The 25342-nt window shown below is 33.4% G+C and overlaps 2 protein-coding genes across 4 annotated transcripts in view; both read right to left on the bottom strand.

The window, feature by feature from the left end:
• Positions 1-814: 814 nt before the first annotated feature.
• LOC148603094 (uncharacterized) lies at positions 815-4636 on the bottom strand. 2 transcript variants are annotated; one of them, XM_088553717.1, is made up of 4 exons: positions 4427-4636; positions 2271-2327; positions 1935-2008; positions 815-867 (listed from the first exon to the last, which is right to left on the bottom strand). In XM_088553717.1, exons 1-3 carry the CDS (start codon positions 4607-4609, stop codon positions 1937-1939), a joined length of 312 nt encoding a protein of 103 aa, XP_088409843.1. In that variant the 5' UTR covers positions 4610-4636; the 3' UTR covers positions 815-867; positions 1935-1936. The 2 variants fall into 2 exon arrangements, with proteins under 2 accessions (XP_088409843.1, XP_088409844.1); XM_088553718.1 differs by having other exon boundaries at positions 1898-2008.
• Positions 4637-8502: 3866 nt separating this feature from the next.
• LOC148603095 (SWI/SNF-related matrix-associated actin-dependent regulator of chromatin subfamily D member 1-like) overlaps positions 8503-25342 on the bottom strand; it is a 73947-nt gene continuing 57107 nt past the window's right edge. For both annotated transcript variants that reach the window (XM_088553722.1, XM_088553721.1), the window contains 7 exons: positions 20360-20521; positions 18643-18740; positions 17703-17757; positions 16163-16243; positions 13898-14020; positions 12792-12893; positions 8503-10872 (listed from right to left, as the gene is read on the bottom strand). In XM_088553722.1, the coding sequence (XP_088409848.1) occupies positions 10819-10872; positions 12792-12893; positions 13898-14020; positions 16163-16243; positions 17703-17757; positions 18643-18740; positions 20360-20521 (675 nt within the window). In that variant the 3' untranslated portion in view covers positions 8503-10818. The remainder of the gene's footprint in view (positions 10873-12791; positions 12894-13897; positions 14021-16162; positions 16244-17702; positions 17758-18642; positions 18741-20359; positions 20522-25342) is intronic.

A 25342-nucleotide genomic window follows, 5' to 3' on the forward strand; every position in this document is an offset into this window, starting at 1 on the left:
TCCTTCGTGATGTTACTACTCAATCTTATATCTTATTGAAATTAAACCTATCAATGGTTCCATTCCGTTACAGCATGCAACTGACATATATTTCCCCGAAGCCAGTCTACTGGAGTTAGATGTTCTTGATTATTTTTAATGCTGGTAGTTTTTATGGTATTATCCTTCTTTAAAAGGATATCAAATTTTGTCAAACGGTTTGTTGAGGTATTCCATGGAAAAAAATGATGTATTATTGAGAGAATTTTATGGTGTGTTTGTTGTATCAGTTCATGTTTTTCAACTGACAAAATGGGAATGGTTAAGGCCTTGTAAAAGTAGGTTCACCCCAACGAAGACATGCGCCTTTCAACAACCAGATGTTTGTCATTTATGTACCTTTGTGTCATTTTACTTTCTAATTTGTTTCTCAAGACGTGACATCGTTCTGTTACCATGAATTTTATAACTTTTGATGACGGAGCCTTCCAGGAGTTACTTAAAATTGTGTTATACTTGTACAAGACATTACGCGAAATAGTATTTACTATCAATGTTATACGATGGTGCATTTGTTGCGTTTCGTCATATCCGTGCTTTTTTTTAACTTTTGTCTAGAGTTTATTATCAGTTCGATATTTCATAATGACCCATCATTGTAGAATTCCTCAACATATTCAATTCAAAGTTTGGGTCTGCTTGCTCCCGTGGGCATTGACAGAGACTCCGATAATTTGTCAGTTAACTCCACGTTCATTCAATCATCATTCGACTCATATATATGAATTTGATAATTATAAAAATGGGATACACGTATAGACTGAAAATTCCTGTATAAATTTCTTCACAAATTTATTTCCGTTTTACCATATTTTGCTGGCGTAAATCCTACAAAGAAATTGTATCAAGATATTATGTCTGTGTAATGAAGCATATGCACAAATAGAACTGTTGCTGTATAACATACGACATACGTAATTAAGCGTAAGATAACGTCAATTGCAAATAGAAGGAGAAAAGAACCGATGACTAAAATGTCCTCACCTAAAGTAGCAAAGAAAACGTGTGAAAACATCCTGAATTTCAAATTCACACGACGCAAATATTAATGATACACGATGCACGCTAGTGATTCAAGACAGCCAAAAGAGTTTCCCAGGAGCCTGAATTTCTCACCTGGTTCATGTTTCGTTTTTCAAGGGCAATAACTCTAACAGTCAGTCTACAATTTCGACCCATGGAGACCTTTGAAGGCCTTATCGTGAAGATCGTTTATATTTTATCAATTGAAAGTTTCTTTTCCTATCTATTTTGTTTTTCAAGATATATGCCAAAAACTTCAAAAAAATGTCATTTTTCGTCTTTTAGGGGCAATAACTATCACGAGGAATTGTTCTACAGCTTCGGCCTAGGAGAATTTTGTAGGTCTTATTGTAAAGATCATTTCACCAATGAAAGTTTTTCTCTGTAAATTTTGATATTTAAGAAACTGACAAAAAAGTCGTTTTCGCCATTCTGTGAAGAGCAAAAACTCTATCTACCCGATGGAAACTTTTGTAGGCCTTAATTTAGGGATTATTTTATTGGGGTTTTTTTTATCTACGATGGTTTTAAAGACATTAGCTAAAAGCTGCAAAAATAAATCTATTTGCTGTCTTTCAAGGGCAATAACTCAAACAAGGAGTCATCCAACAACTTCGATCTAACATAGACTTTCATTTATAAGCCTTATTACAAGGATATTAATTTCATCCCTTAAAAGTTTCTTTTTCTACTACTAAATTATTATTGAAATAACCTCAATTCACGTAGTGCACACTTAATACATAACCTGCCACGGCGGGTTATTTAGTGTGAACCACGTGATTAAGGTTATTTCTTCACGCCGAAAAAAATATATATAACGTCATTGCTTAACTGTACTGTTACTAGCTAATGTATATTCAACCACCCACTTCTAACAGGTATGTGATGTAACCGAGGCTGTACCATCCAGTTTGTAATAAATTTGGAACTGACAAGCTTGGTTCTGAAAAAGAAACAAAATGTATATGCACAACATAAATTGTACATTAATTGACTCAAAATGTATTCATTGATGTATAACTCGAAGAAGCTATAGCATCGCGAATAAGTTCATAATAAAGATTTTATTACCACAAGCAAATTTTCCTTATTGAACAAACTGTATGTATATATCTTAAGATTTATTAATATTTTTGATTAATTAGGTTACTGAGTTCGGCAGAGATGTAAAATCTACCGCTGCAAGAGGATTAATACAAAGTTACCTGTCCTCCGTGACCAGTAAATGAAACATCAAAGGCGTAGTTAGTACCAGCAACAACCTAAACGAAATAAGTACACTGTAAAATGCAAAGCCAGTAACATACAAATTCAAATGTGCCACATGATAATCATATGGTGTTCCATTCATATGATAATCATATGATAATCATATGAGGTTTCATTCATATGATAATCATATGGTGTTCCATTCATATGGTAATCATATGGTATTTCATTCATATGATTATCATATGATAATCATATGAGGTTTCATTCATATGATAATCATATGGTGTTCCATTCATATGGTAATCATATGATAATCATATAAAGTTCCATTCATATGATAATCATATGAGGTTTCATTCATATGATAATCATATGGTGTTCCATTCATATGATAATCATGTGGTAAATATCTGATAATCATATAATAATTTACATTATATGATTAATATTTGATTTTAAAATGTTAAGTTTGGCTTGAAAAGATAAGATAATAATAACTTTGTGTCAACTGAAACATATGATTGTCTTATCATGCTCAATTCATATGATAATCATATGTTGTAAACCATATGATTCCCATTTGTGGCACTTTTTAGCTGTATAGTCCTTATATACTTGGTATGTAAAATCGACGTTTTAAAGCAATGGTTTGAGAAAATTATATATGTGGACAAGAGCAAAGTGCGTTCAATTCAACATTTCCAGATAGACGTTGACAACGGTTCTTTTGAAATTCAACACAACTTCCACCAAATAATTTATTATTGTTCTATCCACATTGTACTCATACATGCAGCATACGTTTAATACTATATACTAGTAGTTGCATCCAACTTTACCTAGATGCTCCTAACTTAGCGTCACAGCCTCTGTCAACATGTATACAAAAAATCAATTTCAAACATATCTGAACACTAGTTTATTGTTGTAAATTAGGGACCGGTCAAAATTTATCGCCCCAAAAAATAAGAGCCTAAATAAATGTTGCAACCCTATGCCTATCTGACTTGAAAAAAAAATGATGTCCTATGTCAACTTGGTAAGAAAAAAGTTGGTGTCTTTATAAGTTTCCTTGTAAAGTGTTTATTTGAAAATATTATATTAAAACGTATAGTGTATTAAAGATCTTACAAGTAAGGTTTTGATTTAAAGCTATTTCTATTTTAATACATGTACCCGGTAATTATTCCAATTACAATGAATTATGTTAAATAGTTATATTTTCTACTGCATTTATATGTTGTAGACTATTTTTGTTATAATAGTTCCTTTTTTGTAAAGTTAATAAAAAATTTAGTCCCAAGTATTTGTTCGTAAAAAGATACGTGTCATATGGATATTAGCAGTAAAAAAAAAAGTGGTGTCCCAACAAAAGCATTACATCAAAAAAGTATCTTTCCTACTGTTATTTGCACTGGTCCTATGTGGCGATAAATTTTGACTGGTCCCTTATTAGCATTGATTTTTTTTATATTTAAATTAACCATTCTGATTACGAAAGACATTCAAATCATCTTTAAAAATCACACCAAAATTTACATGGCATCATAACAGAGCGACAGTTTGGTAAAATATTCTGGTTCGTTGTTGGTTTACATGGAAACCGATAAAGTAAAAGAACATAAAACTCTCCGACATACTGCATAATTGAACTATAAACTACATTTTGGTCGAAAGTGTCTGCCAAATCTTTCAATTTGAGGCAACTATTTAGCTGTACCTGTGTACTATGTAGTTTTGGGGACAGCTGCAGCCTGACGGTGGTGTGAGGGTCTCCTTGTCGTTCATTGAAGACCCCGTATCTGTCTCTATCTATCTGTCTCACCCATGGATAGACTTGACCTGACATTTTTCATCCTGGTAGGATTATTGTCTCTTTGACATATTCACCATATCCATTCTCCTTATATTTACAAATCTGTTATATCAGTTCTGATGGTTATAGGGTCAAGCGAGTTTAATGAAAGTTCAATTAATGCAACACTGATTCCAGTTTTCGATAAGCGTTTATAATATTTACGTCATTGACCTGTTACATCATTGCCAGCATTCAATAGTGGCGAACAATTCTCAGAGCTCTCCCTCCATACCCTTCAACTTCAAAAGATACTTTTCTGGTGTTTTTAATCTTTTATTAAAAACAACTTACCTGTGTTTTAATGTTAGTGTATGTTACTGTACCCAATGATGTCAAATGATTTTCAGCCATAAGAGTTAACTCTACTTGGTCTTTAACTACATCCGGGAGCTTTCCGTGGTAGTCATGCCAACCACCAGCTAGCTGGCAAAGACTTGTACCCAGTACACAAAGAAGAAGTACTATTTTGATCATCGTAACAATTGTGAATGACTTTCTGTATAGTACTGGACGAATTTATATCTATCTTCATGTGGGGTCTTGGTGGGAGAATTTTGAAAATTAAAAGAGAATGAATAAAGAATTCAAGTACTAACACAAGTGGTTTTTTTCATATTTACGGAATGCAAGCCATTTTAGTACGTTTTTTAAAGGGACGTTTTTAAACTCACCAATACCAGACAACCTGGTTGACAGTCTCTTTCATTGGTGAAGCATTTTTCTTGGAAACTGAAAATATTTTTCACTTAGGTATAAACATCTGAATGGTTTGAAATACATTGTAAGTTATTTAAAAGTATCCAAGTACATACCGCGGCTCTTATAGATTGAATACTTGAATTAGAAGTCAACTGCTGTCTTTGATTGGTGACTAACGTGCACATACGCATTAAATAACTAAAGGGCTGAAAAAAGTGAAGACCTCAACTACAACTGCTTCATCGCTATCGACTTGAGTAAAATGTTGCATTTGTGAATATTTGTGAAAACACCATCATTCTCATATTCCGAAAAGTTGATTTTCACAACGTATAGTTCCCATTCAGATCCTCAAACATCTTTTGCAAGGCATGGCAAATACACAATTTTTGAGGAACGAACCTTGTCCTTTAATGGGACATTAGTATTGTAGACCAAGTCTCAAATTGTGTCTTATCTATTAGTTTAGACAATTAAACTTCGAACCTCCAAACGTATTCATGGGTCGTATTGTGCGGTATTCGTCAAATTATCTAAAATTTAGACCTACTTAATGCACCATTACGTCACTTGTTAATGACAAGAAAAATAAAATACCCACTTTAACAGTGGCCGATCCAATGAGTTCCAAGGGTTGAGACCCCACGGCATTTCGTCGGAAATTTTTGACAAAAATAGCAATTTATAACCTTTTAAATTATCTAGGTCGGAATCCATTTTATGAATTTCTAGATTTATCCCTGAATGAAATAGGTATAACCATGATTTGCTTATGTAGGGAGCATCTTGGATAATTTAAGTACCCAGCCTTAAGCAACTATTGTTTTTTTTCTGGTAATAGACACACATATTCAAGTCTTTTTTCTTTAAGCCATAAGTTACTGTTGCGAAATTGTGTCAATATATCGTCCTTATGGCATGAAGGAAGATATGAAGCTGTTGGTCGTTACGCTTTTGAATGCTGTGTACAAGTCTTAGTTAGCAAGAATGAATATGAGAGACACAAACTAAAAACAATAACTCACATCAAAGAGAAAAAAGTATGTTTGCCAACACTTGGCGAATCCAGTCCCAAGTGCAAAAAACTAAAATGTTCTGAGAATAATTTTATTCTCAGAATGTAATTTTACTCAGTTAAGAACAAACCATATTTTCAAAGTTTTGTGGCGCCGGGGCCAGATATTCCGGAAGTGGCGATGACTTGCCTAAAGGGGATTTCCTATTCTCGATTTTTGATTATGTTATATAGGATAATTTAAAAAAATCGAGCATAAGGTGGTTCCGCCTATATCTGCAACACTTGCGTGATTTCTAAAGGTACAAGTTTTGAAGAATCAGCATTTGGATTGCAAAACTGATATTTGATTCGGACATGTAAACCCATGGAAAAAATGAATGAATTTCTTCCAAAAGTATATAATACTATCCATTTTGTAACATCCCTTTTATTTTTAAGACATATTGACATCGTTGTTTTTTTTCGATTTCAAACTTTATTCAGACCACCTTTATGTGATCTTCAAATTACCAATGACTGCTAAATAGTAACACCACTCAATCTCTGAAACAAGAGGTTGGTAGCTCCTTCGTCCCTGTACTAACCTCTGCAATGGGTACAATCTCCGAAACAGAGGTTGGTAGCTCCTTCGTCCCTGTACTGTTTTTGTTTTACGTAGGAGATACAAGGACCTCTGTTTCGGAGACACCACTGTCCATTGAATATTTTGATTTGATTATTTCATCGATTGAAAGTTTCTTTCGATTCATTATTGTTTTCAGGATATTGACTGAAAACTGATTAACACACCATTTTCAGCTTTCAAGGGTAATAAGTTTTAACAAGGCGTCATCCGACAGCTTTCAGCAACTGAAAGTTTCTGTCTATCATAGTTTTGAAGATATAGGCTGAAAACTGTAAAAAAAACATGTCATTTTCGACTTTAAGTGGCAAGAACTCTAACAAGGAGTCGCCCCATAACTTTGATCAGATGCTAACTCTAGTAAACCTAATAATAAGGACCATTTCAACAATTGAAAGAAATAGGACTAGCCCTAACGGTTTTGGAGATAAATGAAAAAAAAAACTACTGTCTAACCCCTTTGTCCTATTTTTAGTAACAGTGGCCAAGTTTTGCGATAGATAAAAAAATCCTCACATCAGCTCTATTGGGAATACCGTATGGAATATTCATCGTAAGTTTGGTTCTAACTGATACTGTTGCGTGCCAGAAGAGAACATTTTTGAAAGAAATAACACTAAATATAGGCAAAAATCTACAAAAGGGCACACAATCCAACATGACTTAGCAGATTAAAAAACAAAAAAATGATTACTGATAGATCTCAATACACTGAATACTTTTAACCAGTCAGAATTTGGCTAAACCTAACAGTTGAGGAGAAATATGTAAGAAACTTATGTCTGACCCCTATGTTCTATCTAGTAACAGCGGCCATGTTTTTTCACAGATAAAAAAATCACCATATCATTTCTATGTGGAATACCCTAAGAACATTTATACCTACTTTTGTTTTTATTGGTCCAGTGGTTTCAGCGGAGAAGTATTTTGAAAAATTGTTAACAACCACAGCAGACGACAAGATATGGCAATATTTCCTACGTACCACGCATTGCCTGATTCTTACCCAGAATGGTACTTGAAACTTCACTTTTACATAAATACAGATAGTGTTGTGTATAATGCCCACACCAATTATATAAAGTGTGTTTGTATTGTATGTGAACTAAAGAATTTATAATCAAACAGGACTCAACTCAAACTAAGAGAATGGACCAGGTGCACTGGTAGGGTAAACAACCTATGCTTTTCTAGAATCACAGAAGTTGCTTGGGGAAGATTTTTTGTCTGGAAGAATACCATGAACAAACTTAAGAATTCTAACGTAAAAAACACAGGTCACCAAATCTCATTTTGTGATAACTGAGGCTTAATAAAGGCAGTTTTCATATGGATTCTGTGGATAATTTCACGATTTCCGAAACTATAAAAAAAAAAAACAGGTAGATAGAATTTTTTGTAAACTTATAATTAGAATGCTTAACTAACATTCATTCATATTTCAAAAAAAAAAAAATTGGGGTTCACGTAACATTTTTTCTCATAATGTGAAAAGAACTAAAATTCCTTTTACATTTCTAAATGATGACATCAAAAAATACTATCCCATCAATTATCTCCCCTTAAAATAGGCTTCATTAAATTAATATTTGTAATTTTACACTTAGATTTTTATGAAAAAAAGTCTTTTGAAATAATTTAAACAGACTGTTTATTAGTCACTTTAAACATTATCAGTTCATTGAAACTACATACATGTATGTCTACATGTATGTCTGTATACTTTTGTAAGATCTACCTTAAATAATGTAGTCCTCAGGATTTCCGACAGCAGGGGTAAAAATAAGGAAATACAGACTAGTAGCCCAGACCGTATTTTTCCTTAATACTTTCTATCTGTTCAACTAAATTTTACCCAAAAGTTTGGAAGTCCTGCTCAAAATCTAGTAGCCTTTTGCTACTGAGCGACTGCTTCTTTTAATCCCAGGACAGTATATTTTTAATTATTATAAAGGAAACAACCCACAAGAAATACATGTATAACCTAATAAAAATATACCTTATACACAAAACTTGTTCAGACAAATATTAATTTCAATGAAGATTTTTTATTACAAGTAAAATGTACATATAGTAAAATTTACAACAATTTCATACAAATATTCTACCAAATTGAAATGATGGCTGGTGTCAATGACAATATGAGAATAATGATAACAGTCAACACAGATGTTCATGAAGCCAAAAATGTCAAAATACACATTTTGTTTTAGTTTTTTTAATGTACTCGTAATGATTACAATTTTAGAATGAAGATGTACACCTTGTGCTGGGTATACCCCATTCATACAAGAAGTACAATCGGAACTACATTGCCATTTCCACTACACTAAAAAATAACCTCGCATACAGAAAGGAAAATTTCTTCTTGAAAAATTTCCAGAATTCTACTCATAAGCAACTCAAAGTAGTTCTATTCACCAGGTGGCGCTCACAAATTCGGTTAGATATCACTAGAAATAAAGAACAATAACTCAGTCAAGAATTTTGGCGTGAAACAAGGAGCAAGGAAAAAAGTAATAGTAAAAATTTCAAACAGTAACACTATAATTTTAGAATCAGATCGGTCAAAATTCCAGACAGATTCTTCCACCTAGTGCCTCAAAGGTTTTTCTCCAGTGTAACCAGAAAGGCTGAGAGTTCCGATTGACAAGAAGTACATACAAGACATCAACCTACTTTTAAATCCATCCAGTGGGAGCCAAGATTTATGTGATGAAAAAACTCTCTCTCATTCCATATAGTGAAAAAAATAGCTAAGTCTCACCAAATGAAGTAAGGATGAGCAAAAAGATTCCAAAATACCACTCACTCCTTGAGTTGGGGAGAGGGAGGGGGGTAGAACAACGCTACTGTAATTAATATAATACACATGATAGGTTCCTTTTATTCAACAAAAAATTACATAATACTAAAATTTTAGGTGAGATGTTTGGTAAGCCAAAGAGGAGGCCACATTGAAGTCATTAATTCTTCAAATATACTCCTAAACTATCAAGAAACTGCTACAACGAAAAAAATTCAAGTTAAAAAAAATCACTTTTTACCAAAAATCCCAGACAATCTACTGATATTTACAATAATCCTGGTTTCCTAAATTTTTTATGTCAACTCAAGAATGTGATATTTCTCCAATTTTAAGACTCACAGGACATACTGCAAATGAACATGAAAAATGTACATATGAACACAATCAATACAAAAATGACAGATGCAATATTTTTTCGTCAGATCTTTAGCACCATTTCAGAACCTTACCAAATGCCATGACTTCAGAACAGGACAGACTACTCTTTTTAACATAAATTCTAAAATGTGGAAACTAATATACTGAAAATCCTGAGAACAGTTTTTATGAGTTTGACAGTGTACATTAGCTCTGATTGGTACTGCCCTATACAATATCAAACAAATACAAAATATGCTGCAATATGCCATGACAGTTGATATTGCACATATAATTCTTTTCTATATACAATGTGATTTTTCTCTACATGTACAATATATTCTGAAAATCATTAAACCACTACAAAAGTATAAATTCATAATATAATAACAAGGTCACAAATAAATGACCGATCCTTCAAAGAACATTGATAGAAAGTTATTTTATTCTTTTTCTATACTGTGAAAGTTCTTTATTTCGTGGATACCAATTTTCATGGATTAGGGAAGAAACACACCTAATCAAGGGAACCAAGGTTATAGCGGTAATCAAAAGAATGCAATGCAGGGACAAAGACCAGGCATGGAAAACAGACATACACAACAAAGAACATAAAGTAACTAAAATCATGCATAAAAAGTAACAAAAGCAAAAGAGCAACTCAGATTCCACTAAAAACTGGGAGCATGGACCAGGTATACTGGTAGGGTAAGCGACCCCTGCTTTTCTAGAAACACCCACCGAGTTGCTCATAAAAAGTCAAGTCCTTGGTAGACAAATGAGGAAAGGAAAACTATGACAGGTTGAACAAATAAGGTTTCATGGTGCAGATGGATACACCATAACGAATTCATGGTCTTGTGGGTTTCATTATTATGAACATCAATGGAAATCTCCTTTTCATTGGGAACCAAATTTTGTGGTTTGGCCTACCCATGAAAACCAAGGAAATTGGTGCCTCACATATAATAGTACTTTCACATTAGTTCTTTAAAAAAAATCAAGATTAAAATGCCAGAGACTCTATTGTTAAGAAAATCTCATTTAAAATTCCCTGCAATGTCAATCAATCCCTTCCTTACAGATATCTAATTCCTTTTTAACAATAGTTAAACAATCAGGATTTTAGTCCATCTGTTAAAATTTGCTGCTTTGCCCATTTTGTCTTCTACTCCAGTCTACTGGTTCCTAATACCTAAAGCTTGCTCAATTTCCATCCTCCTTTGCTGAACCTGTTAAAATACCAGTAAGTTATTACTCCTGTGAAACTAAGGAAAAACAAAGAAAAAAGTAAAATGTGAGTAATAAAATAAAGACTAGAAACAAATAAAGACAGACGGAATAAGCAAGATAAAAAAAAAACAGTCATCAATTTCATGAACACACCTGTTAATCCCCAAAAAGAAGGGGGAAACTCCCAAAAAATCAATGAAAAATTTAGAATCTCCCATGAAAAAAATGTAAGTTTTGTGAGAGGCTTTTGGTTAAAATTACTATCGATACATATTCAACATGAACTGTTCCAAAGGTTAACAGGTATGCATTAAGTCCTTTTATTTACAATTGTAAAATTAATTTCAAGTCTTGCCATCACAATATTTAAAGCTATCATTCTGAAATAGAATAGTAAACCAATATGGTGTGTCCATCTTTATCTGGACTTTGCTGCAGACCTTTTTACAAAAAGTCATTAGAGAAAAATTTATAGTAAGTTATGACATCACAAAGGTATTTTCTATTATGATGTCATAAATTTCTTGACTCTAACAAGTTTTTGTTAGAGTAAATCCCTGTTTGTTCACATAAGGTTTGCATTGTTTATTTTGTTTCACTGTCTTGTTGCTTCAATTATAAGTTTTTCATTTTTGTATTTTGCTATAAATTGTAAAGGATTTCATTTCCTCAATAAACTGAAAGGATGGACAAAGTAGCCCAGTAGGGTAAAAGTACCCTTATTTGATGATAAAAATTGTTCATGTCTAAACTAGGCAAATTGTTCATTCCTTCATTGCGATCAAGCCATAGACACTGTATCAGTCAACATGTAAAATATATAAATGTCACAATAGATTTCACAAAGCAACAAAATCAGAATAAAATAAAGCATCTAATTGGATGATACCCCCACAAAGTTCCAAAACCATTTGGGAGGGGTAAAAACAACTTAGGATGGCCATAATTTTTGTGTAAATAATTTGATTAAACTGACATTTAAATCTGATCTGTATTTTTTGATACTCAATAACTATACAAAGTTTGAAAGAAATCCTATAAAGTTATTATTTGGAAACAGTCAGGGTGGATGGACACAGAACTTCACAGAGGTTATCACATAATACCTAACCGTGTGACAGGATATAAAAATTCAAAAACTGTGACATTAAAAAACTTACTTTATAATTCTAAGAACCAAACATACCAACTCTTCAATGATTGATAAAAGTTGGATTGTCTCCCCTTGGCTTCAATCAAACAATTTAACACACCATTCTTATTATATATTGTTTCATGAAAATTTCTTATGGGAATATACAGAATTCTGTTTATACTGGAATGGAAGATTTATTGCCTTTTCACTTTTCCCTTTTTCTATTTGGTGTATAAACTCAAACATGGCTTAATGGATAAAAACGAAAATTTGACCATAGGTAGATCTCAACATGCTGAACAGTTTTACTCCATGTCAGAATTGGCTAAGCCTAAAGGTTTTGGAGATATATGCAAAAAACTACTGTCTCACCCCTACCTCACCCGTGTTTTTTTTAACAGATCAACAGAGCATATATAGTCTAATATTATTCTGGAATTTGATCATCAACCAAAAAATCTTCTATAACAATGAGTACCAGTTAAAAAAAAGAACTTCAATTTTATTTCTGTTTCTCACAGAAAAACACAGGAATGAGAAGCCAGGGGTTCAAACTGACTCTCAAGAGTGGAAGGTCCTAGATTTTTCCCAGTTTTAGATCAATTGTCCACTTCAGGAGAATATAAAGTTGACAAAGTGACAAGGAAAAAGAATATATATGCACACATGTAAAGTTTTAAAGGTGCTAAATCAGACCACTACTAATTCTAACCCCTGTAAGCTTGTTAAGTTGGTCAAACAGTTTACGAAAATATTTTCCCTGAAATGACAGTGTTTCCATACCTTTCCATAAAAGTATCGACAGACAGCTTCTTGGCACCATGGCTGGTAATAATAATCAGCACGTCTCTCTTCCTCAGGGTTACCAGTTACATCTGTCATTGTCTGGAATGGAAAATATACAATTAGGAACATTCACAAGAAAGGATAATTCAATATCTCTAATATACAGCACATTTACAGACATGACTTTACAAAGTCTACAACTTGGTAAAATCGAAAGTAAATATACAGTAAAAAAAAGAATTGTAACAGGAAAATCCGGATTTGAAATTGCAGAATTCCACTAAAAAGTGGAAAAAAAATCATGTCTGCATTGACCTATTGTGTAAAACAGATTTTCTTTAAGAGTGGTTTAAATTATTTCTCCACTCGAGATGAATTTTTTAAATCTAGAATTTAATCACCTACCAGTGGTTAAAATATCATGTGCATTTTTAATCATTAATTCACCATAAAATTGACTAGAAATTATAATTCAACACTTTTTCTTAAACACTTGAATGATTTTAATACATCACTCATAACTATTTAGATATCATTTCATCCACAACTTAGTAAGAATATAAAGGAGAAATCTATAAAAAATATTTGATACTCTGACCACAACCCATTTAGGTATTTATTTCTCTGTGATCCTTCAAATATGGGGATAATTAATTAACACACATTGTTCTTAGTTGAGTGGTCATTGAGATAAAGCTAAAAGCAAATCGGGTAGATTGAGGTTTCATGTCTTAAATTTGCAGATATTTCATGTATTTCAGAACAAAAAAGTTTGATCAATCATAGTTAATTAGCACACTATTCCTTCATTTAGATGTTTCAAGCAATTAATTCAGACAAATTACATGTACTGAGTTGGTAAAACTGTGTCATGTTCTGACTGACTTTTTTACAGATGCTAAACACATTTAGATCCTAAATTATTTTGTGTATTTGGCAAGGGCACAACAACATGTAAAAAGAATTGTGAAACTAACTTCCATGGTATCTTTATACAAAGTCATATTTTTACAACATCACAAACCCTAACCAATACTAAGTATTTTTCAAACATTGCTACACAGGGGCCCATTTTTACCTTGCAGACACTTGTATTACATTACCTTAAGGTCTCTGGTCTGAGATATCAGCCAATTGTTGATAAATTCCTGAGGATCTTTGGCAAAACTCAGAAAGAATTCTCTATTGGTCTTTAACTGGTTAATGGTTTCAACTGTTTCATGAATCTGTAAAACATTCATCCATAAATTTATATCAATGTAAATTGAGATATTTTGGTGGTAGTTTTATTTTGGTTTATTTGGGGCCTCTCTGTAAAGTGTCAAAATTAAACATACCAAAATATAACATTTGTGAAAATTTAGACAGTCAATATAAAACAGTGTACTAGTTGGTATGGACCAAAGTAAGTTCTGTTAAAAACTGACAGTTTTAAGTGGTTACTTCACTGACAAACATAAACAAAAAACAGAAATGATAAAGGTATACAATCTAGCATTTTATGTATAGGCTTATTACATTATTGAGTTATTAAGTGCCAATTAGACTATTGGAACCATCAGATTCCAGAGAAAAAAAAGACAAAATTTTCCAAATCATTTCGGTAAATTGAGTTAAAATTTCATTGTAATGCACTGAAAATGAACATTACAAGGGCAGATAACTCTGTCACAAATCTAATTTTTCTAATATTCTATTGAAAAATTCTGAGCAAATCTAGAGATGCAGAGATCAAATAATGGCCTTTTCAAATAGAGAAAGCATCCTTGAATGAAATCATATTGTCAGATTGGAGAGATTTTGACATGCACATTTCTGATTTTTCCCATTTTGCCTGATTCTAACAAAAACTGACTCTGAAAATATATACTGGTCAGATAAGCCAAAATTTTTTTTAGGATATCAAATGGTTTCTATATAATTATGTTTATTTTTTAGGGACATATAACTCCATTTTTGTCTATACTGTTTCCTCATTGTTGACATCTCCACAACTATTAATTGCAAAGTTGAAATTTTTGTTTTATGGCTAGAAAGTGGGTGAGTTCATTTGGATATTGCTTTTATGTAAAGTATAAGGCTTTCAAGTCAACATAATTTCTGCACGAAAGATTATGACTCCTGTTTGATGACTAGTGGCTCAACAGTAAATTCTATTTTCTAAATCTATGTCTGTGTCGGTATCTTCAATCAAATTCATCAGATATCAAAAGATCATTCATCAATAAACTTACGAAATAAATCAAGGAAACTCCATTTTATTATTTAAGAATCAGAAAAAAATAAAAATTTTGTCTATTGAAAAATAACATAAATTTTCCATGTGCATATTGTTTATTGCACAAAGTGCAATAAACAAAATATGCAGACGGAAAATTTGTGTTGTTTTTCGCTAGACAAAATTTTCATCATAGCCAATTCTGATAAATTAATTTTAAAACATATTTTTATCTTTAAAAATGAGAAAAGTAGCTCTGAATTTAACTGAATAGGGGCATGTCAATATTTTTTTATCCACTGAGATACAAATTCATAACAAAACTGTTTTAACCAATCAGATTACAGTAATTACCTCAAATTAATTTATTCTTAAAGAACAACACAATACATTATATATTTTGTAGAATGGGGAATTTGATCTCACAACTCAGAGACAATCTATGAAAATTAAAGATTCAACCCTTCTGTTCTAAGGTACACATAAAACGATAATAGATAAGATGAATATGTCAAAGAGACAACAACTCCACCAGGATGAAAAAAATATCAGGTCAAGGCCACCTAAGGGACTTCAATGAATTATGAGGAAACTCTCACACCACAGGGCAGGCTGTAGTTGGCCCAAAAACTTGAGGAAACCCTCACACCACAGGGCAGGCTGTAGTTGGCCCAAAAACTTGACGAAACCCTCATACCACAGGGCAGGCTGTAGATGGCCCAAAAACTTGAGGAAACCCTCACACCACAGGGCAGGCTGTAGCTGGCCCAAAAACTTGAGGAAACCCTCACACCACAGGTTAGACTGCAGCTGGCACAAAAACGTGAGGAAACCCTCACACCACAGGTTAGACTGCAGCTGGCCCAAAAACTTGAGGAAACCCTCACACCACAGGGCGGGCTGTAGATGGCCCAAAAACATTATACACAGCTACAGCGAAAAAGTTGCCCCAATACAGGCCAGCAACATTAAAGTAAACTGAAAGTGAAAAAGAAACAATACAAAGAGAGGCCAGTTATTCCTGAGTTGGGGAGGTGCAAAAAAAAATGTAACAGGGTTAAAGCACATTGGTGCAACCCTCCCCACGTAGGAATGTGATAGGCAATGTTATATGGAGTTAATGAGATTTTATGTTTGCTATTAATACTACCTTGTTGTCCAGATTGCTAATTTCTTGTTGACTCTGTGTTGTTAATAGGAAAGAATTCATTTGTTGCTTCAAGGTGTCATCCTGGTAAAAAAAAAAGCAAAATTGTTTCATTTAACTTATTAAATAGAATCTAGAGATATATAGAAAATAAGTTTTCCTATGATATAATTTTGTGTCCTGCAAAATATATATACCACTTTTTTATATGACTAACCTTAAACATTTTAAAAAAATGTTCATAGTATTGAAAAAAAAACATAATCAAGAGGGTTTATGTCTAAAGACATTAAAGGTGTATTAATAAAGGACAACACACTGTATGGTGCCCTTTTGCTTGACTTAACCTAGGGTATGTAAGTCTCATCACGTGACTCTGTTGTTTCACGAGATTTTGGTCCCAATGCATGAAGATTGGCCATTTAAAGAGCATTGAGTTCAGTATTAAAAATAAAATATTTTTTTGTGTAAAAATACCGATTAAAAATGAGACAATACCCAGCTTTGCATCATATACATGTTAAGAAAAGCATTAAATAAAATATCTTGCATTGTAATTCAACATTTTGAGATCCTAGAAGTAAACAATAAAATGCAGATCGGTCTTCGGGTTTCAATAGTTCTACATAAAAAATTCCAGAAAGGTAAATGAAATTAGAACGGGTCTTACAAACCCTATTAAAACTTTTATTTTTGAAATAAAAAAAAAAAAAAACAATGTGGTCCAAGAACATGGTAAAAATCGTAAGTATTTACGGACTGTTCACCAAGTATATAACAAACTTAGTAAAAAAAAAATTATTCAAGGGAATTTCCAAAATGGTGAAAAGAATATAATACAGGTTCTGATGTTACAGATTGTCCTATTGTCCGGGACAGTAAAATTATCATTCAGACAAGTAGAAGTAAAATTACACTTGCACAAAAGACAACCACAATTTATGTATTTTCGAACATGCATTAACTTAAGGAGGTACCCCTAAGGTAACAAAACTCTTACAAATCACTAGAACATTTGTATTCGACATTTTACATCAATCTCATGTAAGCATCAAAGTAACTTGGATTGATTTCAATCTGTTTCACATGGAATCTTGATAAACTTTGGTGAAATTGAATATGATACAAATATATCACTGATTTCAAGTGTTATGTCCCATTCCCTAGGTCTACCACCTTAAGGACAACATACTTTTCCATTTAAGCAAGTTGAAAAATCTCATCAACTTGCATAATAGGACAAGGTTCTAAAAATGTTAAACATAAAACCCTGAAACAGAACAAAACATGGGCAGCAATATCATCCCTTCACTGTCACAAATTTGTTTTTCAATGAATCAATTACTCAGTCTTCAAATAAAATCTGCAAAACACTGAGGAATATAAATTTCAAATATTTAAAAAATCATCGGAATTTTATTTGTCTTGAAACACTTCAGCTTTATGTCGGCCATTCATTGATTCTAATCTAAAAATACAGTATATCAAGCTATCTATTACATTCAAAGTACAAAAATTGGATCAGTTGTTGAAATATACGTACTATTTCCACGTCAATGTCATAACAAGCAGTTTTCCTTGCATCAGGACCTTCAACTCTAAAAAAAAGTAATACAAACATTGTTTATTCATGCACATTATAAGGTCTAATACAAAACTTATCATAGTCACCTATTTGCACTGAAGACAAAAGTACATATAAGTCAAATACTTCACAACTCATTTTATCCATGGTTGGTAGACCATAAGACCTTGGTGGAATGTTACATTCTATAGATTTAAATGTGCTTATTTTGGCCCCTAATTCTAAAATGGTTGGGGACTATTTACCCACAAATTTAATATCACCTAATTTCCTTTTGTGGTTTTGAAAACCTAAAAATTTTATAAAGAACAAAAAACTAATTCTTAAGTTATTGAACAAAAACCAAGTGTCGCTACTGATGACAAAGACATCAATGACAGTGCCATGCAATTGTATGACCACAATTTTTTAAAGGAAATACAAAATGCAATTAACTAAGACGTTCATAACATAAAGCTTCATTGAGAAAAAATCAAGAGTACAATCTACCATGCTGAGGCTTTGTAATACCAAACATCAGGTCCTTTCCATGAGAGATTTCCAAATTTTAGCCCAATCAGGCATCAGGCCAACAAACCTGGCCTAGGCACCAACATACTTTAACATAAAGTTGAATCCATTGTCATGCTAAGTTTTCTCCTTACTTACACAGGAAGCTGATATAGGACAGCAACCAACAGCACTTACAATATATATCTCATCTATATAAACAACAATACCAAATTTGAATGATGGATGAAGGAGCAAAGTGGTTCCAATATACCACCCTCATGTTGAGTGCAGGCAAAAAATACTTAAGTCTAAGAAAAATGATATTCTCAACTTTCAACGTAATCCTAACAGAAATATTGGAATTGTATAATGTAACAAGTTTCATGGAGCTGGGTCCTAAACTTACGTTATAACATGGTTGATAACAATGGGATCTGGTGGCATGAGAAGATTGTGTAGTTTTCCAGGAATCTCTGCAAACTTCATTCTTTTACAGTCAAAGATCTAGAGGAAAAAGAACCATTAAGACATGATATTAAATTCATATTAACTTCAAGAAATAAATCATGCAAACTCCATTTTATCATTATTTTACCAAGAACTGGCTATTTATGTCACATTATTTTATCTCAAGCGCTAGCCAGGTGTTAAATAACGACATAAATGGCCAGCCTGTGGTAAAACAATGATAAAATGGAGTTATAAATGGCCAGCCTGTGGTCAAACAATGATAAAATGGAGTTATAAATGGCCAGCCTGTGGTCAAACAATGATAAAATGGAGTTATAAATAGCCAGCCCTTGGTAAAACAATGATAAAATGGAGTTATAAATGGCCAGCCTGTGGTAAAACAATGATAAAATGGAGTTATAAATGGCCAGCCTGTGGTAAAACAATGATAAAATGGAGTTATAAATACACCATACATGGTTCATCTTCCCTTGCCCCTCCCCCAGACACAACACTAATATACACCATACATGGTTCATCTTCCCCTGCCCCTCCCCCAGACAAGACTAATATACACCATACATGGTTCATCTTCCCCGCCCCTACCCCAGACAAGACTAATATACACCATACATGGTTCATCTTCCCCTGCCCCTCCCCCAGACACAACACTAATATACACCATACATGGTTCATCTTCCCCTGCCCCTCCCCTAGACAAGACTAGTATACACCATACATGGTTCATCTTCTCCGCCCCTCCCCCAGACAAGACTAATATACACCATACATGGTTCATCTTCCCCTGCCCCTCCCCCAGACAAGACTAATATACACCATACATGGTTCATCTTCCTCGCACCTCCCCCAGACAAGACTAATATACACCATACATGGTTCATCTTCCTCGCCCCTCCCCCAGACAAGACTAATATACACCATACATGGTTCATCTTCCCCGCCTCTCCCCCAGACAAGACCAATATACACTATACATGGTTCATCTTCCCCGCCCCTTCCCCACGCAAAACACTTATATACACCATACATGGTTCATCTTCCCCGCCTCTCCCCCAGACAAGACTAATATACACCAAACATGGTTCATCTTCCCCGCCCCTTCCCCACACAAAACACTTATATACACCATACATGGTTCATCTTCCCCGCCCCTTCCCCAGACAAGACTAATATACACCATACACGGTTCATCTTCCCCGCTTCTCCCCCAGACAACACTAATATACACCATACGTGGTTCATCTTCCCCACCCCTGCCCCACACAAAACACTGATATACACCATACATGGTTCATCTTCCCCGCCCCTTCCCCACACAAAACACTTATATACCCCATACATTTTTCATCTTCCCCGCCCCTCCCCCAGACAACACTAATATACACCATACACGGTTCATCTTCCCCGCCCCTCCCCCAGACAAGACTAATATACACCATACGTGGTTCATCTTCCCCGCCCCTCCCCCACACAACACTGATATACACCATACATGGTTCATCTTCCCCGCCCCTCCCCCACACACAACAATGATATACACCATACATTCTCATTTGTCCAGTTTACCAAGGAAATCTATAAAAATTTACCAAGAATCCCAATCTCATGCACCCCGATACCATGGTTAATTAAATAAAAAAGCTGTAAAATACCTGATCAAGGTATTTGTCACAGTTAATGAACTCTCTCTCATGTGGGTCCTGAAGTTTGTGTGTTTTGATGTACTGCCACAATGCACTGATGATGACTGGTCTGGTTTGAGTATGAACTCCAAGGAGTCTTGCTAACCTTTGGTCTAATTTAAACTGTGGTGGCTAAAATAGTGATAAAAAAAACAAAATTTTAAAACCATTAAGACTAACAAAAACAGAGACAGTAAGTAATATGCTGATCCCCAAATACCTGATACTTAAATTGATGTACTAAAACAGTGTTGCTGAACTGGCATCACCAACAATGTATACCTTATTGTGCCCTTCAATTTATTTCTATCACAAAACAACAAAAATGTCCATTTACTTAAGATTTTCTTTTCCCCCAAAATTGAAAAGTCTTAAAAAGTTAAATACAGTGAAACCTGTCTAAACTGAACCGTGAATTAACCCAAAACCTGTCTAAACTGGACCATGAATTAACCAAAAAACCTGTCTAAACAGAACCCTCCCGAATTAACCAAAAACCTGTCTAAACTGAACCCTGAATTAACCAAAAACCTGTCTAAACCAGACAAGGTTTGAAGTCCCATTGTGTCAGTTTAAATGTATTTTGAACCTGGATACACTGTACAGCTGTCCAAACCAATCAAATTCTACAGTCTGAAAGAGGTTTGTTTTAGAGAAGTTTTACTGTAATGATATACTCAGAAATTAAATCCAGGGAGAAAGACCAAACATAGAAAACAGTTACGAATCTTCAAAACACAAAAAAAAAGAGAGCAGCCTTATTTGGTTAAGTGCACCTTTTTATTTACACATCCCATTAAGGTTTATAAAAAATGTTAAAGACAGACTGGAAGTTTCTTATAAGCATTAACCCTTTACCTAATAATGACACTTCTGACAACATTTCTAGGGCTTGTAAAAGGCTTGGGCCATGGGTTTCTCTGAACTTTTTTTTTGCTAATTTGATTTAAAAGGCTTACAGCAAAATAAAATGGTTGAGGACCAAGAATAAATCCTCCATGGGGATGTGCCACCTTCTGCATGGGGGTTTGAAGGGGGCGAAACCCTTCCCTGACAGAAAAATATGGAGGCCATACAGCTTTGCCAAATAGCCTAAAAATTCATTCAATAGCTATTTTATAGCTTAAGCAGGTATTTGACACTACTATTTAATACTGCTTTAAAAAAAATAATAAAAGCCAATTTTCAGTGGAAAAAATGCTAAAAAATGTATTTGTCTGCCCCTTGAGATATCCCCTGCTGTCTCAATGGTCACCATGAACCAGTCTCAGCAACTTGTAATCAGAAGACACTTTGCCACCAAGTTTGAGCTTTTTTTAACTAAATTTGAATGATCAGGAACATTTAGAAATTTTACCTTGAATCACTTGTGTAAAAAATTACCCAATATATCAGCCAAGGGGTTAAAAGGTGGCAGTTTTTAATTTTGTTCATTTTTTTTTTAATTATCATTACAGGTTTTACCTGTGCAACACAAATCACAGAAAAATTTGTCATTCTAATTCATAAACTGTGAGAAATTTTAAAAAATAAAAATAAAAATAATAAGGAAAAAAAAAGAAAAAAAAGATGAAAAAAACAGGTACACATGCACTGCACAAGGTTCAAAATCAGTAAGTCAGAAAAATCTCATAAAAAAATAATATAACAAGACATTTATAAATTATTTTGTACTAATATGTGTTAACTCAACCATGAAAGATAAAACTATATATGGGATCTGAATGACCTTGTTATTTTATTGAAAGTTAACTGCACTGGTATAACATTATAATTATCAAGGCATGAAAAAAACATTTTTCCCAAAATAGAATTGATTTATTCACAAGTCATCATTAGGCCATAAGGTTTTTTTTTTTTGTGTTGTTTATAATCATAAAACATTTTTATGGCAAATTGTAGAAAAATAACACCATCATAGTAATCTTTGCGCTAAAAAAAATTAGCAAAAAACTAATTTCAACTAAGGGGTTAGTCATGTAAGTATGGCTAAGGGGTAGGGGTTAGCTGGAAAAGTCAAGGAAAACCCATCTTAGTGATGACAGCATGACTAACCCTCTTAGTAGGGGTAAATTTTATCAATTCTTTTTCTACTTTTTTGAAAAATCTAAATTAAATAATTCCTAATTCAAATACAAATGTAATACCCAATTTAAACACTAATTGATGCTGATTTTAAAATGTTCACATGTATATGACCAAACTGTTTTCATCATTCAAGTATTTTTGTATTTTTTTGTGACGGACTGAAATAGACATATAAAAGTACATACGCATGTACACAAATCATTAAACAGTTTTTGAAACCACAAAATATTATGAACAGGATCTGTGAAAATTTTACATTTACTTTGTATCCTGATGATATATCTAACACAAAATTTCACCATATATAAGGATGCTGCAATATGATTGATTCAGGACCAGGATACTTTCGACAAATTCAAATGTAAACAAATATACTTGTATTGGAGTATTCACTAAAATGTATTCCTTTTTTTCAACTACTGACTAAAAGTTGGCAAAAATTGTCTAATACCTTCAGCCTTGAGATATTTGGTAGAACTACACAGATACAGGATATTATTATAAAGATAGCAGTGATTTATCGATTGTTCCCTGTGCAATAAATTTCAATAATTCACACTGTGAAATAAATTTCACTTTTGCACTTTCTCCCACCAAAACGTCAAAACTTTGATATCACTCCGTCAATCACAGAATTCAAAGTTCATATTGAAAATATCAATAAATTATGTAGAAAATCTCTATGATAAAAAGGATAATCAATTCGTTATTGTGAATAACCAAAATATTATCACTCGTGCCGAGAACTCTTGAGGATTTAACCTCATGTGCGAAACAAGTTCTGCACACTTGTTAAATCTAAGCGTTCTTCGGCACTCGTGATATTTTGGTTATTCACTCTTTCCAATTGATTATCCTATTATTAATGTGGCTGTGTTATAAGTAACAAAGGTGATGGAAGCAGAAATTAGAAAACTCTGAAGTAAACACACAATATAATCAAGAATATTTGCTGTAACACCAAGATTTTAAAAAAGTGGAAACCTTCTCAAAAGTAGAAGAAAATGACCCCTATTGTGAAGAGTGCAAAAATAGGGAGCAAAGTTATAGACTACATTCCCTCCCAAGTGATGGGTTGATGGAATTGTATGGCTTAATTTACACCACTAGCTTTGTCTTAAGCATTCTGGCAATACACTTCAGTTCAAGTGGATATTTTTATCACCATTTTCACATTATAGGCAGTCTTATTTATACCTAATTATTTCCTACATTCTGATTGGTCAGGTGACCATTAGTTTATAACTAATTTATAATATTTATAATAGTTGATCAAAACAATACAGCAGCTGTAACATTTAGCAACATTATGTTATTGAATTAAAAAAAAAATACACATCAATCATAATTAAAACTAAGCCTAATAATTCACAATCTTGGCATATATATCCTCCTATAAAATAAGTTTAATTACCCTAATGTTATAACTTAAAAATTTCATTAAGGAGGTAGACCTAGGGTAAAGGAAATAACTCTTAAAATCAGTGATATGCTTGTATTATATTCAATTTCACCAAAGCCTATCAAGCTTTCATTTGAAACAGAATGAAATCAGTCCCAGTTACTTTGATGCTTACATAAGATTGATGTAAAATGCTGAATACAAATGTTCCAATGATTTGTAAGAGTTGTGTCCCTTACCCTAAGTCTACCTCCTTAAAGCAAAATAATACATTTGTTGTACGTAAAAAAAAGTATTTTTGCTAATAAAGTCAGTTAAAAGAATAGAATAAGTACACCAGTATTTCCATTCAGAAAAGCCCCTTGCAGATCCGGGTGTTGCAGAATAGACCTGCAGCAGCACTAAGCTTGTCGTAAAAGGCGACTAAATAGTGCTCAGAACCCTAGCCGGGGACTAGGGCGCTCTGCCCACAGAGCAACTGGGATGTGTGCCCCAGGTGGTGGAATGGGGTACCCCTGGTGGGTTGCATGCTGGGGTTGACAGGCTATAATACGGAAAACCTGTCCGCATACCATAGTGTTGGGAAAGATGCCACGTTCCTCGCATGTTAAAGAACCCCACTGTGGTATTCTCCCGGAGTAGGAACAATAGGGCTCCACCACAGGAGGCTAAATTGCCCGACCCTACCCACCTCTCCCTATTTCTAGTGGCAATCAAAATTTGTCGACCCCATTGTCCTTGTGTCCCATCCCTTTTTCATTTCACGATCATTTCATGTTAATTTTATCATCAATTTCATGTTCATCGCCTGAATATAGCTGAAATATTGCTGCTCGACATTAAACTCCAACAAACAAACCATTCAGAAAAATATAAAAACTGTCACACTTTCCCGGTGTCAAAGCGGAAATGGTAAACACCACCTTAGATCTAGTGTAGTTGGATTCAATCAAATTTATGTTAGTCATCAGGTTTTTTTTGCATTTTAAATTGACAAATTTATGAGTCATAAAGTAAAGAATTTAGTGGGAATATAGTCCTACATTAACCATTAAAAAATTTGTCCCCACAAACAATATTTTTTTCATTCAAAGATTCTTTTTATAAGAAGAATCACTTTTCAGCAACATCTTGTTTTAATTTGACAATCTATCCTACATATTATGAGCATAAACATACTTTTAATAGAAAATCAAAATTTTCATCAATATTTATCCCATTGAAAGTTTATTCCTGTACATTCTGAGCCATATTTTATCGATGACAAATATTTTCACTTCTTTTTGCTAGCCTCAAAGTCTTTTGATTAAAAAAAAATCTAGCTGGATCAAATATACAATTTTTTTAAATATGAAGTTACATATTATTGAAATGTTAAGGCTTTTGGTAATTTTAACAGTGCTCAGCTCTTTTGTGCAGAGTGCAGTTAGAGCATTATCCTGGTAAAAAATTATGGCAGCCAA

This window comes from Perna viridis, chromosome 11 (assembly GCF_037379345.1).
Source record: "Perna viridis isolate PV_CMFRI_1.1 ecotype Kerala chromosome 11, ASM3737934v1, whole genome shotgun sequence".
NCBI classification, from domain to species: Eukaryota; Metazoa; Mollusca; class Bivalvia; order Mytilida; family Mytilidae; genus Perna; species Perna viridis.